General features: G+C 41.9%; 1 protein-coding gene across 3 annotated transcripts in view; it reads right to left on the minus strand.

Annotated features, from left to right (window-relative positions):
* LOC113877699 (E3 ubiquitin-protein ligase RNF213-like) overlaps positions 1–15,893 on the minus strand; it is a 122,222-nt gene that overhangs the window by 12,559 nt on the left and 93,770 nt on the right. For all 3 annotated transcript variants that reach the window (XM_027518079.1, XM_027518077.1, XM_027518078.1), the window contains 13 exons: positions 15,607–15,789; positions 14,254–14,423; positions 14,069–14,168; positions 10,611–10,722; positions 9,803–10,016; positions 9,367–9,557; positions 8,426–8,548; positions 7,526–7,636; positions 6,347–6,586; positions 5,938–6,019; positions 5,080–5,114; positions 3,196–3,290; positions 952–1,111 (listed from right to left, as the gene is read on the minus strand). In XM_027518079.1, coding sequence (XP_027373880.1) covers positions 952–1,111; positions 3,196–3,290; positions 5,080–5,114; positions 5,938–6,019; positions 6,347–6,586; positions 7,526–7,636; positions 8,426–8,548; positions 9,367–9,557; positions 9,803–10,016; positions 10,611–10,722; positions 14,069–14,168; positions 14,254–14,423; positions 15,607–15,789 — 1,816 coding nt within the window. The remainder of the gene's footprint in view (positions 1–951; positions 1,112–3,195; positions 3,291–5,079; positions 5,115–5,937; positions 6,020–6,346; positions 6,587–7,525; positions 7,637–8,425; positions 8,549–9,366; positions 9,558–9,802; positions 10,017–10,610; positions 10,723–14,068; positions 14,169–14,253; positions 14,424–15,606; positions 15,790–15,893) is intronic.

Below are 15,893 nucleotides of genomic sequence, written 5' to 3' on the forward strand. Positions count from 1 at the left end.
TTCAGTAAAAACTGACTTTACATAATGTGACAAGTAGTCTCCCTTACCACCATAGGCCACAGTGGGAAAAATTAGGATATGTGAATTTTACATTATGTTCTGCGTTAGGTAACAATGACTTACTCAAAATCCACAGGGGGTGGCTAGGTCGATTAATTTTATTTTTTTCAACTACTAAAAATGATTTATTAATTTTTTTTTCATGATTTACTAAAATTTAAAAGTCAACGTACAAATTAGAACAATGACAAAAATTCAGACTAAAATGGTTTAAATAATACTAAATTTTTAATTTCAATTTTTATTTTAATTAAACCTTTTAAAATATTTTTATATAAAATTGTAATTCTAATGTTTGATATCCATCTAATTGTCAAAGAATTGGTATCAGGCTTCAATATGTTTCATCTAGACCTATATGCACAAATGTAGGTTAATAAGATTTGTTTTATATTGTAAAGCATTCTTCATTTGTTACTATTGCCAATACAATTACTAATTCATGAGAACCCTGGGAATCACAAATTGGAACTTCAAAGAGGAGTAAGAAAATAGTTCCTTGTTTCTTTTGGGAAAGGATACTTAGTTATCACAGAAGCAATACATTCATACTCTCGGAAAGGAAGGAGTAGACAAATTCATCGATCTGTCTTTCCCCTTATCCAAGTACTTCTGCATTCAGATCTTCCCCATACTTCCTAAATAGTTTCTGCTTCTGATGTCAGTAAGGCCACAACACACAAACCTCACAGCATGCAGACACAGGAAGCAGTCTTGTGTTTCAAGGGGCAAAATCAGAGAACTGGAGCAGAACAGGGTTAACCACAATGAAACCAAGCAGGACCCTGCAGGGCCTTCCCAGGAACCGGGTAGGGTTTTTTAGATGAAAGGATTCACTATGAAAAAACTACAATAGAAACTAGTACATGATTGGGCAGTACAATGCTCTACCTGGGGACTCTGGGTGGCTCCCAGAAGCATAGCCAGATGAGTGAGTAGCCGGATGAGAAGGAAGACCACTGGGGACATCTGTCGGTCAGATACCACGGGCGCACCTCTGGGTGGTGGGTTTCCCAGGACGTGGCCAGTTTGAGTCCTGTCCATGGTGTCCCTGGAAAGGACGAGAGAAGACAGGGTGAAGGCTGAAGAAGACCATTTCTTCTGGCTCTGGGGGCGCACTTCAGAGTCTCAGGACCGAGAGACCAGGTTCACGGTCTTGAAGAAAATGATGCTGAAAGTTACTGATTGTAATAAGCCTAGACCACTTTTCCAAGTCTTTTTCTTTATAGACAGCCCCTTCTGGCTGACCAAAAGCCCACAACAGTATAAAGTGGCTGTTTGTGAGACTAGTGGGGGGGAAGAGGGGCAATATAATAGTAGAGGGTTTGAGGTACAAACTATTATGTATAAAATAAGCTACAAGGATATATTGTACAACACAGGCAATATAGCCAATATTTTATAACTATAAATGGAATATAGCCTTTAAAATTGTGAATTACAATACTGCACACCTGTAACTTATATAGTATTGTACATCAACTTCAGTTAAAAAAAAAAAATGTATACCTGTGATGGATTCATTTTGATATTTGGCAAAACTAATACAATTATGTAAAGTTTAAAAATAAAATAAAATTAAAAAAAAAAAAAAAACAAATAAATAAACTTTTCTGATAAGCAGCCCTGAGATGACCTCTAAAAATGGTTCAGCATTCACTTGACCCAGAAAACCCCACAAAATCATGGAAATCAAGATTCACTTTAAGAACATTGGTGAAAAAAAAAAAAAAAAAGAACATTGGTGAAACCGCCCCGGCCATTGAGGGTGTGCATATCCGAAAAGCCACCGAGTATCTGGAGGATGTCACTTTACAGGAGCAGTGTGTGCCACTCCACTGTTACAGTGGTGGAGCTGGTCGGTGTGCAAAGGACAAGCACTGGGGCTGAAGGCAGGGTCGGCGGCCGAAAAACAGTGCTGAATTTTTACTGCACACGCTCAAAAATGCAGAAGGTGATGCCGAACTGAAGGACTTAGATGTAGGTTATCTTGCCTATCGAGCACAGCCAGTTGAACAAAACCCCACAGTGCGGCACAGGACTTACAGAGCTCAGGGTTGGATTAACCCCTCCATGAGCTCTCCCTGCCACACTGAGATGATCCTTTCTGAAAAAGAACAGACTGTTCCTAAACCAGAAGAGGAGGTTGCACAGAAGAAAAAGATATCCCAGAAGAAACTGAAGGAACAAAAACTTAAGGTACCGGAATAAATGCTGCAAAAAATAAATGCAAATAAATAATAATAATGAAATAAAATCATTATCAAAACAAAACTGGCTGTTTGTGCTACTGCTGGGGCCATATGTCAGGATGGTGGTCTGGACCTGCTTCTTGCCCTGAATCAGTGGGGGAGCAGCAGGCAGGCAAAGGACAGAGTCTGGAGTAGCTGACATTAACATGGAAGTACATACACACTGGTCTCCTTTTCCCACATTAAAAACTAGGATCCAATCTCTGCAAAGGATTTGGCATCACACCCAGATGGGAGGTGCAGTGTGATGGCTGTGTTCAGCTGAAATGATACTGGAGATTCTAGGACATTCTAATAGTTTATGGAGATAACAGGTTAGAATATTTTAAACTGTAACAGCACCAAAATAGCTAGACTATAAGATCAATGTAGAGAGGTCACACCTCCTATTAAGGGAGCATTTACAACCATACTTGTCTAATGAGCAAGTGTGGGATTATGAGATCCAGTTTTTAGCTGGATTCTGAAGTATTTGATAAGATTGACTAGGTCCCTCTATTTTTCTCAAAAAAAAAAAAAGAGTAAGCTAAGAGTTTGTAAATGACAGACTTAAACTCCCCCTGAATCTGGTCACCCTGTTTATGTCAAGCAATTTCTACAGGGGTTGTAACCAAGGTTCAACTGGAAGATATTTGAATTAAAAAGTATTAATAAGTATTAAGGTAGGTCTGTTTTTGCATTAAAAGCCCAGTTAGCCAGTGACAGATCAAATGCCTCACTAATGAATGACCACAGAGACCTTGGCATTGATATCCAACATGACCCAGATCCAAATGTACTATCATAATTGATAATATATTTAGTATCGATTTATCAACTGGAATAGAAAAAGCCGCAAAGCACATGGTTCGATTATTTAGAAAGGAAATAGAAAATTACATACTTGATAACATGAAATCCCTCCTTCGGTAGGTGATTAATCCCTCCAATTGGAGCACGACAGTCAATACAAAAACTCTGTTGCATCGGCTTGCCACACTAGGAGAAACACAAATGTGACCCCAGATCAGTTTGGACAAATCCCAAAGTGAGCACATGCTTAGCACAGAAGGTAGTGGATGCCACTAGGATTGCTTCCTTCAGTGTATGTGTATGTCAGGTGGGGCTGCAGGAGCCCTGGGAGACAGGGCAGGCACTCCGTGCCAACTGTGCTGTGTGTGTTAGTAGCTCAGTCGTGTCCATCTCTTTGCGACCCCATGGACTATACCCACCAGGCTCCTCTGTCCAGGGGACCCTCCAGGCAAGAACACTGGAGTGGGTTGCCATTTCCTTCTTCAGCCAACTATGTTGTATGTGGGGAAATTTAGACTTTTTTAAAAAATAGAAGCTATTAAGTTTTATTCCCAGTCACTTTATGGACAAATATAGAAAACTCAATCTTTTATTTTGACATTCATCACTGTTTTCCATTCATTCTCCTATGAGTTTAATGCTTCATTATCTAACACCAGGAATACTACAGTAGCTTCCAAACTGACTTCCTTAAATGGCATTCCTTAATGCCATTTAGACTTTTTTATTTTTAAACAATGTCACCATATGATTTACTACTTCCAAAGGTTCATTTTTCAAAATCAGATTGTGTGCTACTATAAATACACTAGTAGTCTGTAACAAACCAAACCAGTCTCAGATTCCTGCGCCACACAATTTCAGTACTGGGAGCAGTCTTAGGAAGAATCTATTTTAATCCCATTTCATGGACAATGAAGTGAGAAGTTCAGAAATATAAGGTGCAAAGCATGTATCCAGTTTATCCTCCATGCTGCTTATTTACTGTATTAAATAACATTTGTCTGTTTCAATTCAATAGCCTGTTCTGAGCATGTATAGATGACACTATGAATGGCCCTGGCTAGATGCTTTGGGACTCAGACATGAACAATACACGCATCTTCCCCTCACTGGCTTACAAGCCACACATCTCCTTTTCCTACCCTTTGCTGTCTAGACTGTCTCCTTGCTGGGCTAGTAATCTAGCCTGCAGTCTAGTCAACACCTTGTCATCACAAAGACCTGTGTTGCTGACTCTGTACTGTAGTGGCCAGGAAGGACTGCCAGCATGGTTCCAGCCCTGCAGTTTGGTCTTTCAGGGGACCTTGAGCAACATCTGGAGGCAGTTTTATTTGTCACACTGGCTAGACAGGATACTACTGCCATCTGGTGAGTTGAGGCCAGGAATGCTTGTAAACCTGCAAGAATGCCCAGGCCAGCCCCACAATAAGGCCTTATGTCCACAGGGCTGAGGTCAAGAAACCCAGGCTGGAAAACCTTCATACCGTTTGGAGGTTTAGTCAGAATACCTAGTGAAAGTGAGAGTCACTCAGTCGTGTCTGACTCTTTGCAACCCCATGGACTGCAGTCCATGGAATTCTCCAGGCCAGAATACTGGAGTGGGTAGCCCTTCCCTTCTCCAGAGGATCTTCCCAACCCAGGGATCAAACCCAGGTCTCCTGAGCTGCAGGCAGGTTCTTTACCAGCTGAGCCACAAGGGAACCCCAAGAATACTGGAGAGGGTAGCCTATCCCTTCTCCAGCAGAGCTTCTCGGCCCAGGAATCAAACCCGGGTCTCCTGCATTGCAGGTGGATTCTTTACCAACTGAGCTGTGAGGGCAGCCCCACAGAACAGCTGTCAAAATGAGTCTGTGTTCTCCCCAGAAGTCCAGTCTCTCATTATCCTCCTCCCTCATGGGCCCCCTCCTCGGACCTGGAGGAGGAACATGCATTTTGAACCTCCCCAAACCCTATCCCATATACCAAGACTCACCTCTCCTACAGAGCACACGTGACCATTGGGACATGCTGTTGAAAGAACAGGACACAATGTTGGCTGGTGAGGCTTTGCCTAATGACCCACCATTAAAAGGCAAACCTAACTCCCTGCTTTCTGGTCTAACCAAATAATGACATGGACTTGATGTCCTGAGCATGTTACCAGAAATCTTAAACTCTGCTAGTTTACTAAAAGACATTTGACACATACCAGGAGCTCAGCTTGTATCAGTGAAAAATAGTGTCTGCATTTAATTTCACAAAGCAAAGAGAAACTAGATTACAGGCTCATACCAGGGGTTATTTTTGGAGGCAAAATGGATAGTATTTTATACCCTCCATTTATTCTCTTTGATTTTTTTTCTTTTTGCTGTGAGCAGGTTTTATAACAACTTTTAAAACTACTTTAAAAAGATTATCTACTCAAGACAATGGCAAAATTTACATCAGGTCATGGGTTATATTATTTCCCCCCTCAGTTCTATATTTCTAAAAGAACTATCTTTGGGTCAAAACCTTGGTTGTTTTGTGAGCTGGCCCTAGACTGAGTTCCTGATGTGGTTCCCAGTGCCCCCTTCTCCCCCAAAGGGCGTATTCCAGGAAACAGAAGTGCATCCGGAAGGACCCTTTCCCTGTGACTAAGAAAAAGAATGATCTGGTTCATCCACAGTCAGCAGGTACCAATTCCCGCAAACTGTTAATGTTCTGCAAAGGCACCCATGGCAGGAGGAGGCAGGCACCTTGGACCCTTCAGGCACAAACCCATGCACCCCCATTCTATACCAATGTTTCCTGTAGTTTTAGGTTGCTATCAAAGCTCAGGAGTGGGATTCCGCCACAGGCCAGCACTTACTGTACCACGTGACTCCTTCCAGACCCTTCCAATTCCTAGCTTGAGCCAGTAAGTCTTCAGGCATTGTTGGAAGAAAGGCATTCTGAAAAGTCAAAAAAGCAGAGCTGGCTTTAGCTTAGTGAACACATCGACTGGCTGTCGCTGCTCAGCAAGAGGCCTTGAGTAAGAACGTGACCTTGATTTTCTTTCTTCTCGACCCCAAAAGCTCTCTATGAAGAACACAGAACAGGTCTCTATGAAATGACAAAGGGCAAGGCAAGGCTTTCGCCATCATGTGGACTAAAGCATCAAGTGAGAAAGAGGAAGACGGCGAACCTACAAGATAAACAGGTTCAACAGTTTCTGAGGTACCGGCTGGGTCTCTAAAGTTTTCCCTGTGAAGGCAGAAGAAATCATATCCCAGTCTTACCACCATGAGGTGTGGGAAGAAGGCCAAATTCTTCAGGGGTCCTAAGACTTGGCTTTGTCCACAGAGAAGGACGGTTGCAGCATGAACAGCCATTTCTATTACTGTCCCTTCCAGGTTGCTGACCCCAGGACCTGTCCTCAGCAGGGGTAGTTCATTATTCACAAGGGATATTGCAAAAGCGCTGATATCAGGAGACAAGGTGTTGCTTTTCTCAATGAATTTCTTCATAGCCTCACATTGCTGACAGGAAAAAAAATACATCAAATAAAAATATTATATGAATAGCAGGAGAAAAACCAAAGGTTTTCTCTTATGTTAGTCATGCTTTTTGATACCAAAAACTTATCAAATATGTGCTTAAGAGGAACCCTCTGGTGGTCCAGTGTTAGGACTACCATTTTCACCGCCGAGGACCCAAGGTTCAATCCCTAGTTGGGGAACTGAGACCCCTCAAGCCACAGGGCGCAGCCATAAATAAATAAATAAACAAATAAAGTTAGTTGCATTAAAAAACTGTTAAATCAAGGTTAGAATGGCTAAATGATTACTGCCCGAAGGGGAATTATCCAGAGAAATCTCCTCTACAAACACAGAAACCACAAATGCAAGCACTAGTTTTGAAAATTCTGTTTTGGAAAACATTATTAAGACATTTTTAAGACAACTTTATTTTTATTTATTTATTTTAAATTTATTTGGCTTCAATGGGTTTTAGCTGTGGCATGTGGGATCTAGTTCCCTGACCAGGGATTGAACCCAGGCCCCCTGCATTGGGAGTGCAGAGTCTTAGCCAGGACCACCAGGGAAATCCATAAATCATTTTTTTGACTTTAGTTTTAATTGTTACCCTAAAAGCTTTGGGTGAAACAGAAAGTAGTTCCTCTTCATAAGAATGCTGAAAACCTCCATCCAAGACTTTTTAAAATTATGGGCATAATTGGTGTACATGACTTTCTTTTTAAATAAGTATTTATTTACTTGGTTGCATCCAGTCTTCGTTGCAATATGTGGGATCTATTTCCCTGACCAGAGATCAAACCTGGGCCCCCTGCATTGGGAGCGTGGAATCTTAGCCAGTGGACCACCAGGGCAGTCCTGGTGTTTGTGAATTTTACCTCTATTCAAAAAATCCGTTCAAATCATGAGACTATGAACACAGCCCTGGAGGCTGATACTCACCTGTGGCTTAGGATGGAGGTCTACATTATGGGATCTGTACAAAGTGGCGACCTCTCTAAAAAGTGCTAACAGTAGGTAGACAGCCTCCTGACTTGTGGCGCTCCTACAGGCCTGAAAAAGCAAGGACATCAAGTGAGACTTTTCAAAGTTATACAGTTATAGCTCAGGGCCAGAATCTCATGTTATCTATATGTGAATAAAGAATGAGATCAGTACTAAAGCCTTGGAGATGGTAGGGAGCCTTTTCCAATACCGTAGGCACCTGGAACCCTGCACCTCGTGACCATCTTCTAGAGAACAACTCTTCAAAAACATTCTCATATTAAACGCAAGGTATATTTATTAAATAGCTTACAGCAGAAGTGACAGAGATTACTATCTGTTCTCTTTCTGACTGCTTCCCTGGTCCCTTTTGGGAACTTTTGCTAAACTAAGATATTTCTTTCCTGTTTCCAGCAAAGCGCCAAGGTAAATAACGACTCAGAAAGGAAATAAGAATGTAACAATTTAAGGATTGTATTTTTAAAAGCCTGCAGCTATTAAAATAAACACATGCATATATCTCTATGGGAATTATGAGGTTTTGCCTCCTGTGCCATCGCATCTCAGAGCAGAGGAATCCTGGAGGAAGCAGCTTTTCAGCAGGGTCTCAAAAAAAAATAATGGACCTAAATGAATCAGAAAAGAGCTGCTGGTTGGCTCTCACAAACCCAGCAACCCAAATCAACCACTGCCACTCCCCTGTTTTCCAGGAGAGCTCACGAGGCCATGGACATAGGACTTCCAAGGCAGCATGTCACCCTGTGGGGCTTCTTCCATTGCATCATTTGACCCTAACAAGACAAGACTCAGGCTGTGAGGGGCCACTGTGTACACAGAGAAGCTGCCAGCCTGGCCTACCTCCAGAGCAGCCTCCACAGCCAGGGGCTTGGATTCCAGAATGGCTTTGCCCACTGCATCCCGGACAACCTTGTAGTCGTTCCCATGCACCAGATACCGATCCATCTGGCCTGGATGATCCCTCTGCAACTCCAAGAACACAGAGGTTAAGCACGGTGGGTACAGGGTGGGAAATATTGACAAAGAACCTTCTTGATAGGTAAAGGAACCAGGCAATCACTGAAGGTTTAAGGGCAGTTGAACCAGGTTTCCGAGGCAGACTGAGGCACAACAGCTCACTGCTGTTTGGGAAGCACCTCCTCCTCACTGGATGAAGAGTGGGCGGAAATCTAAGGGAGGTGATACTGCAGCTGCTTTCCGTCTGCACTCAGAGGAGAGCACCAAAGGACTGACGAGTCAGGCCTAAGTTCCAGTTGGGAGGAAAAAAAAGCCAGGATTTTTAATGCCATTTTTGTAACCCCAGGACAGTAAAAATTCATTCATTTCTGAGCACTAGGAGAGGACTACTGAGCAGTCCTGAAGCCAAAATGACTGCAACTCTGTCATCCCTAGACTTTTCCTGTCTTGCCTGCTGAGGATAAAAAGGGCTTATTTTACAGAATGAATGACTTTTAATTTGCTAAAGGCCAAAGCCACAGAATCATTCTTTTGCTTATCCTGTGTTGAACTCAATCAGAAGTGATGCCTACATACGCTTTGCAGGTAGATGACAAACCAGAAACACACACAGACACACCTGTCCTCTAGGCAGATAACCGCGATCACAAGCTGGGTCAATTGAAACCCAGAGACAGAGGACCAGACCAAACCAGATGCAAGCATTTTCTGGGATGGATGTGGGAGAAGGTCAGGGAGGAATGGAGAAGCAGCAGCCCTCTTCCAGGGGTGGATGGGACAGGGGAGCTGAGACAGCACTGGGGCTGCCGGACTGCCCTTCTCACCTGCTGTGCGATGACTTCCTTAGGAAACACCCAGTGGGCCGGATGGCCCTCTTTGGAGAGGCTCTGCACAAACTCCATCCCCTGCTGGCTGGTGAGCTTCCTGACCAGGTACACTCGGTACCAGTCATTGTGGACCCGGGCACAGAAGCGCTCCACCTGCTGCAGGTAGCGATGCTTCTCCTCCGCCACCTCTGCAGAGCCAGTGAGAAAGGCCAAGTGATTGGTGAGGGTACTTGTCAGTTAACTGTCTGGAACAGAGGCTAGTAAAAGCTCTGTGCCTACCCTTTGGGAATTCACACTGAGAGAACTAACCTAGAAGAAAGGGGCCATGGTACAGACCAGTATTATTCTGAGAACCAGCTTCCCACACTTCCTGAATTTCTAAATCATGGGGGCTCCCAGCCTGTGGTCAAGAAAGGTTGGGAAGAAGACCTGCCTGAGCCATCCTGAAGCTCGGCGAGGATCTCAGATGCCTTGTCAAGACAGAGGCGGATGCGGGCCATCTTCTGCAGGTGCTCCACTGAGGCCTCACCAGCAAGCCATCGGCTGCATCCCACTGGCTGGTATGTCCTAAGGAACTGGCCTTCCTCTCGCAGGTATTTAAATTCATCCCTTATGAACAAAGCATTATTCTTCTCATGTATTGAATCCTAGGAAACATAGGACCAGAAAGAAAGGACATTATTCTTTTTTATTTACAAGACCCCATCTTTGAAATGTCACCATTGTGGTCATGGACAATGTAATAAGGATAAAGAACAGTGTTGTGGGTTTGAGTGGATATTTTTTGAATCGTGAAAAACTAACAGCTCTTTTCATTTTTATTTTAGGGACCAGAAGGAGGGAAAAGAATAAAAGCTATAATGAAAAAAAATTTTTTTTAACCTAATTTAACTTCTCATATGCATTGTAAGATTTTTGGAAGAAACGACAATACAAAGATAATAACAATTAGAAGTATTCACAACCTCAGCACCTGCAGAGAGGCATCATCAACTTTGGTGGCATATTCGTCAATGCCTTTTCCCCCCTCATGCACGTGCACATAATGCCAATGTAGGCAATTTCTGAGGGCAGAAGTAATGTTTCTGAGTCATTTTTCCCCCTAAATGGAGTACAGCATCTGTTAATGTCACCACATAAATTATATTCCATAAATTTTCAGAAAAACACTATTCCACTGCATAAACCATGTGGTTCTGAGAGCCTGCAAAAGAAATGTAGTGAGGTGATAGTCAGCTTACCTCCAGGCAGTTGCTAAAGAGCATGTACAGTTCAGTTTTATCTTCAGCCAGGAATGGTTTCTTTTCTAACTCGGACAAATAAATCTGAATATACTCTTTCACGTCACAGAAGCTAGGGAAGGAGAAATATTATATATACCTGGTTAGCTAAGGTCTGGAAACCCATTTTGTCAAAACAAAGGTATGAAGTATCTATCTGCCTACTATTCATTTCCTGCTTCCTGTATAATTATATATATACATACATACATAGCTGGGAAGATGCCCTGGAGAACAGAATGGCAACTCACTCCAGTATTCTTGCCTGGAGAATTCCACGGACAGAGGAGCCTGGCAGACTACAGTCCATGGGGTCACAAAGTGTCAGACACTACTGAGCAACTAACACTTCCACTTTCTCACGTACACAGATGTGTTTATATAGTTTATAACATGATTTTATGAATAGTTTAGCACCAACTTGGAGGAATATAAAATTTCGTATTTCAGATGGGCTTCCCAGGTGGTTCCGTGGTAAAGAATCCGCCTGCTAATGCAGGAGACTTGGGTTTGATCCCTGGGTCAGGAAGATCCCCTGGAGGAAGAAATGGCAACCCGCTCCAGTATTTTTGCCTGGAGAATCCCATGGACAGAGGAGCCTGGCATGCTATAGTCCCTGGGATTGCAAAAGAGTCAGACACGACTTAGTGACTATACAATAACAATTTTATATCAGCTGTTCTCAAATTTTTGGCTCAAGGACTCCTAATAGACTTAAAAATTAATGGGAACCACAAAGAGCTTTTGCTTCTATTGGTCATATCTTTTGATATTTATAATAATAGAAATTAAAACTAAGAAACATTGAAAATATGTATCAATATTCATCATTTAAAATAACCATACTAAACTCATCACATATTAATATAAATAATATTAAAAAAAATCTTTTCCAAAACAAAATTTCATTAGTAAGAAGGGCATTGTTTTTCAATCCTATCAATCTTTTTAATGCCTGGCTTAACAGAAATTCACTGGATTCTCAAATCTGCTTCTGCTTCTAGTTGGTTTCACTATATTATATGAGGAAAATCTGGTCTCATACATTATGCAGTTGGAAAAGGGAGAAATATTTTAGTAGTCTTTTCAGGTAAATATGGAAACTCTCTTTTGATGCTACACCAAAAATGGTAGATGATAATTTCTAAAGATTAGTTTCAACGTGCAACCTGGAACCTTAGCAATGCACTTTTCATAGTTAATTACATTAAAATCAAATGATCTGCCTTGTATATCAGACAGATTTCTTTTTGATCATTGCACAATTCTGTGACATCAAGAACCAGTTACTTCATAAATACTGATTCGCTGAGCTGTGCATATTTTGCAAATGTCGACACATTTTTATTTTATATTTTATAAAACCTCACATTCATTCATATCACCACCCATGTTGTCAAAAAGTTTGTACATATTAGAAAGCTGACAGGCTCACAGTGGAGGATACAAGTTTTCCAGCATTTTATTTTATTGTTTTTTAATTTAGCCATGCTGAGACTTGAAGGATCTTAATTATCTGACCAGGGATTGAACCTGGATCTTCAGCAATGAAAGCGTGCAGTCCTAACCACCGGATCGCCAGGGAATTCCTCCAAACCTCTAAATATCTGCTTATAATCTTGAATTTTATAATCAGCAACAAAACCCTCAGTTTGTGACAGGCTCACCTCACTTATTTTCAAGAAAACGCCTGTCAACCAACTGCCCAGGTTTGAGTGTCATTTGTCAGTCATTCTTTCAAGTACAAGTGGTATTTCACAAAAAGAGCAGCCAGATCAGGATGTAACTCAAAAACTGCAGGAGTGGTTTTCCTTGACACAACCTTGTGCCTTGATGTGCTGCTGGAGGCTTTGTGTGTACCTCTCATTATAAAACAACATTAACAGTCATATCCTTAAGAGTGGGGATTTAGTAGAATTAGTACTTTTTATAGCTTCATCAAGGACATTACATGAAACTGGCATTTTAAAAAATTACATGTGCATGGTGGTAACAGAAATAACGGCCCCTACCAGGGTCTTTCCTGGCAGCTTTATCTCTCATCACTTTAGTAACATCAGTGCAAACATCAACAAGTTGAAAAAGTCACATGCCATCTTAGTGTTATCTGCAGTCTGGTCAACACTGTCCCATGCACGGGTCTGCCCAGACAGCAGGTGCCTACATTTCCATTAAGTTTGTAAGTCCAGTCTGATTCATTCTTAACACACAAAAGTACATGAACCACAAAAAGCAATGACAGAAGCAAGTATTTTTAAATCCAGGGAATGACCATTCATATTTTTAAACAGTGTTTATGTCTCAAGATTTTTATTTCAAAATCAGTTCTGTAAATTTTACTCTAAATATTCCAGAACAAAGCATTTACCTTTGAGTGTACTTTGTACTCATATTAATGTGTCTATACCTTATGTCAAGAGATATACATGTCAATGCACTTTTCCCTTTCTCTAAGCAAAGAGATTCACATGAATACAGATTTCACACATTTCCCAAAATTAATGAAAATCACAGAATAGCAAGAGGCTCTTTTCATATCTCAAGGCAACTGTGTCTATCTATATGCCTTAAGAGCCATTTTCGGGTATAGCAAGAAATGTATTTTAAGAGTATTTTATTTGAAAATCCTGTTTGAGAAGACAATTTCATAAATAATGAGGGGGGGGCACCAAAATAAAAGGTCTGTAGACAAGGCTGCAGTGGATCCCTGTTTTAAACATAAATTTAATCTCTATCTTAAGTCACATTTCAGACATTTAAGTTAGAAGTAGTTGTGTTTGTTGGAACTTTTCTTATAGCATCTTGATTTTGCCAGCACCTCAAGGTGAACTCTCTCAAGTTAGGACACAGGTTGAGAAACAGAGTATATTCCAAAAGACATCTTCCAAATGCAGATCAGCTTTCTAAGAATTTTTAAAAATAACATAATTCGACAAGCCCATTGAGCTGAGGCGCCATATGGGCTTCCTTGTTCATTTATAGAACCAGAGAAACTTAAGAGCACAAGCAAAACTTAGACAACATCAAGAGCAAGGAGTTTGAGTGGAGATTCTAAGTTACGGTCCAAAAGCCCACAAAACTTTGTAGCTGTGGAACTGAGATGAGAATTGCAGATTCCTGACTCCTGACTTCCTGCACCCACACGTCTCACAGCGTTCTGTCCCCTTCCCCCAAATCTGTCTTCTTCCTAAACACGTGATTGTGGCCATACTGAACTCACGGCCAGCATGTGATATGCCAAGGATACAGTCCGTACAGATAAAGGAACCAGGGCATCTCTTGCTAAAGAAGCTTTCCCAGATAGTGAGCTAGCTACCAGTTCTGCAAAGAATGCTTTGTGGCAAAGAAAAAGCCATGAGGAGAAAAAAAACAAAGAAGTCAAGGTGTTTCTGAGGCAACTTCATGTTCGTGGTGCTCACCTGTATTTTAAAAGCAGTTTCAGTACCACTGAGCGGATCACGGGGGTCTTATCCACGACATCATCAAAAGGAGAAAGAGATTTTGTATGTTCACGGCGTCCTAAAACCAGAAGGAGAAAGGTAGATCATTGTTCACATCAGACATAAAAAGTGAGATGAAGAACTGAATTTTTAACTCCACTCACGTTGGGGAGCCTCTCGAAGGAGCTCCTTCTCAACAAAGAGTAAGGATAGCAGGTCTTTGACTACTTCCTTCTGAGGTGGAGAATTGTCTTTGAAGCACATGGTAGAAACCAGGTCCACGAAGAAACTATTGCACATCTGCCGGAAGCGGGCATGTTTCTCAATGACCTCCCTTGGGAATGGTTAAAAACCATGGTTAAAAGTCTAATAAATTGTGTTCCAGAATTCCTCCCTATAGAGTGCTCTGGGATTTGGATAGCTTTTTTCTTAATTAAAAGATTCAAGTATCTCCTTATATTGATTAGAATCAGTCTCCAGAAACTACAACAGATAGTACGCACCCTTGGCTCTTTTGAGAAAGACTTTGATCATTTGGACCATCTAGTAATAGCTTTTATATCCCAAGAGTTTCTCAAAGCTCCCATCTACTGGACTTGTCTTATGCCGCACTTTTAGAAGGCATGAAACGGGAAGAAAACCAACCTCTTGGGCTATTTTAATCAGTGCCCCGACGTGAGTCTGAGTGAACTCCGGGAGTTGGTGAGGAACAGGGAGGCCTGGCGTGCTGTGATTCATGGGGTCATGAAGAGTCAGACACGACTGAGCGACTGAAATGAACTGAACTGAACTGAAAGGCACTCAGCCAGACAACAGCTAGCTTTAGCCTCAAATCATAGAACGTGGATGGCATTTACACATCAAGAGGATAAGCCAGTTGCATCTAAATGCTTTGGGTATTTGTGATGGCTTTAATTAGTTTACAACTTTCTGGGTTTTTCCTCCAATTTTTCAATCTCCTGCTTCTGTGCCCATGCATGTCTTGGGGAAAGGATAATTTTCAGACACTAGGTGTTTATAAAGGTACATAAATAGTTGTCTTTGTTAGGACACTTCTCTGCTATGAGGCTTTCTAAGGTCAAAAGTATATTTTAAAAATAATTTTATTTATTTTTGGCAGTGCTAGGTTTTCGTTGCTGTGCAGGTTTTTCCTCTAGTTGTGTTAAGCAGGGTCTACTCTCCAGTTGCACGGCTCAGGCTTCTCACTTCGGTAGCTTCTCTAGTTGCGGAGCACAGACTATAGGGTGCCTGGGCTTCAGTAGTTGCAGTACATGGGCTCAATAGTCGGGGCTCAAGGCTCTAGAGCACAGGCTCAATAACTGTGGTGCACAGGCTTATTTGCTCCGCCACATGTGGGATCTTCTCTGATCAGGGATCGAACCCACGTCTTTAGCATTGGCAGGTGGATTCTTTACCACTGAGCCACCAGGGAAGCCCAATAGTTATATTTTTGAATATTGTATTTGCAAAAAAGGAAGAAAAAGGAGGAAGCTTTCTCAAGAGAAAGGCTGTTTTACCTGTGCTCCTGGGAAACAGTTGGAGAGTATCCATCTGGTAAGTCGGTTAAACACAAGGGGCATCCCATATGCCCTAGCCTGAGGTTAACTTCAATGCAGCGCAGGCAGAATACATGGTCACAGGGCAGGCAAACAGGATCCTGTGCATCTCCCAGGCAGATGGGGCATGGCTGAACCCCAAACCTAGAAGCCAAAAAGGGTGGTCAGTTTTAAAGCAGGGAAGTGGGACATGAGAAGCAAAAAACACAAAGCTTCCGAATTCTCAACCTTGCAGATCCCTAACCCAA

This window comes from Bos indicus x Bos taurus, chromosome 19 (assembly GCF_003369695.1).
Source record: "Bos indicus x Bos taurus breed Angus x Brahman F1 hybrid chromosome 19, Bos_hybrid_MaternalHap_v2.0, whole genome shotgun sequence".
NCBI classification, from domain to species: Eukaryota; Metazoa; Chordata; class Mammalia; order Artiodactyla; family Bovidae; genus Bos; species Bos indicus x Bos taurus.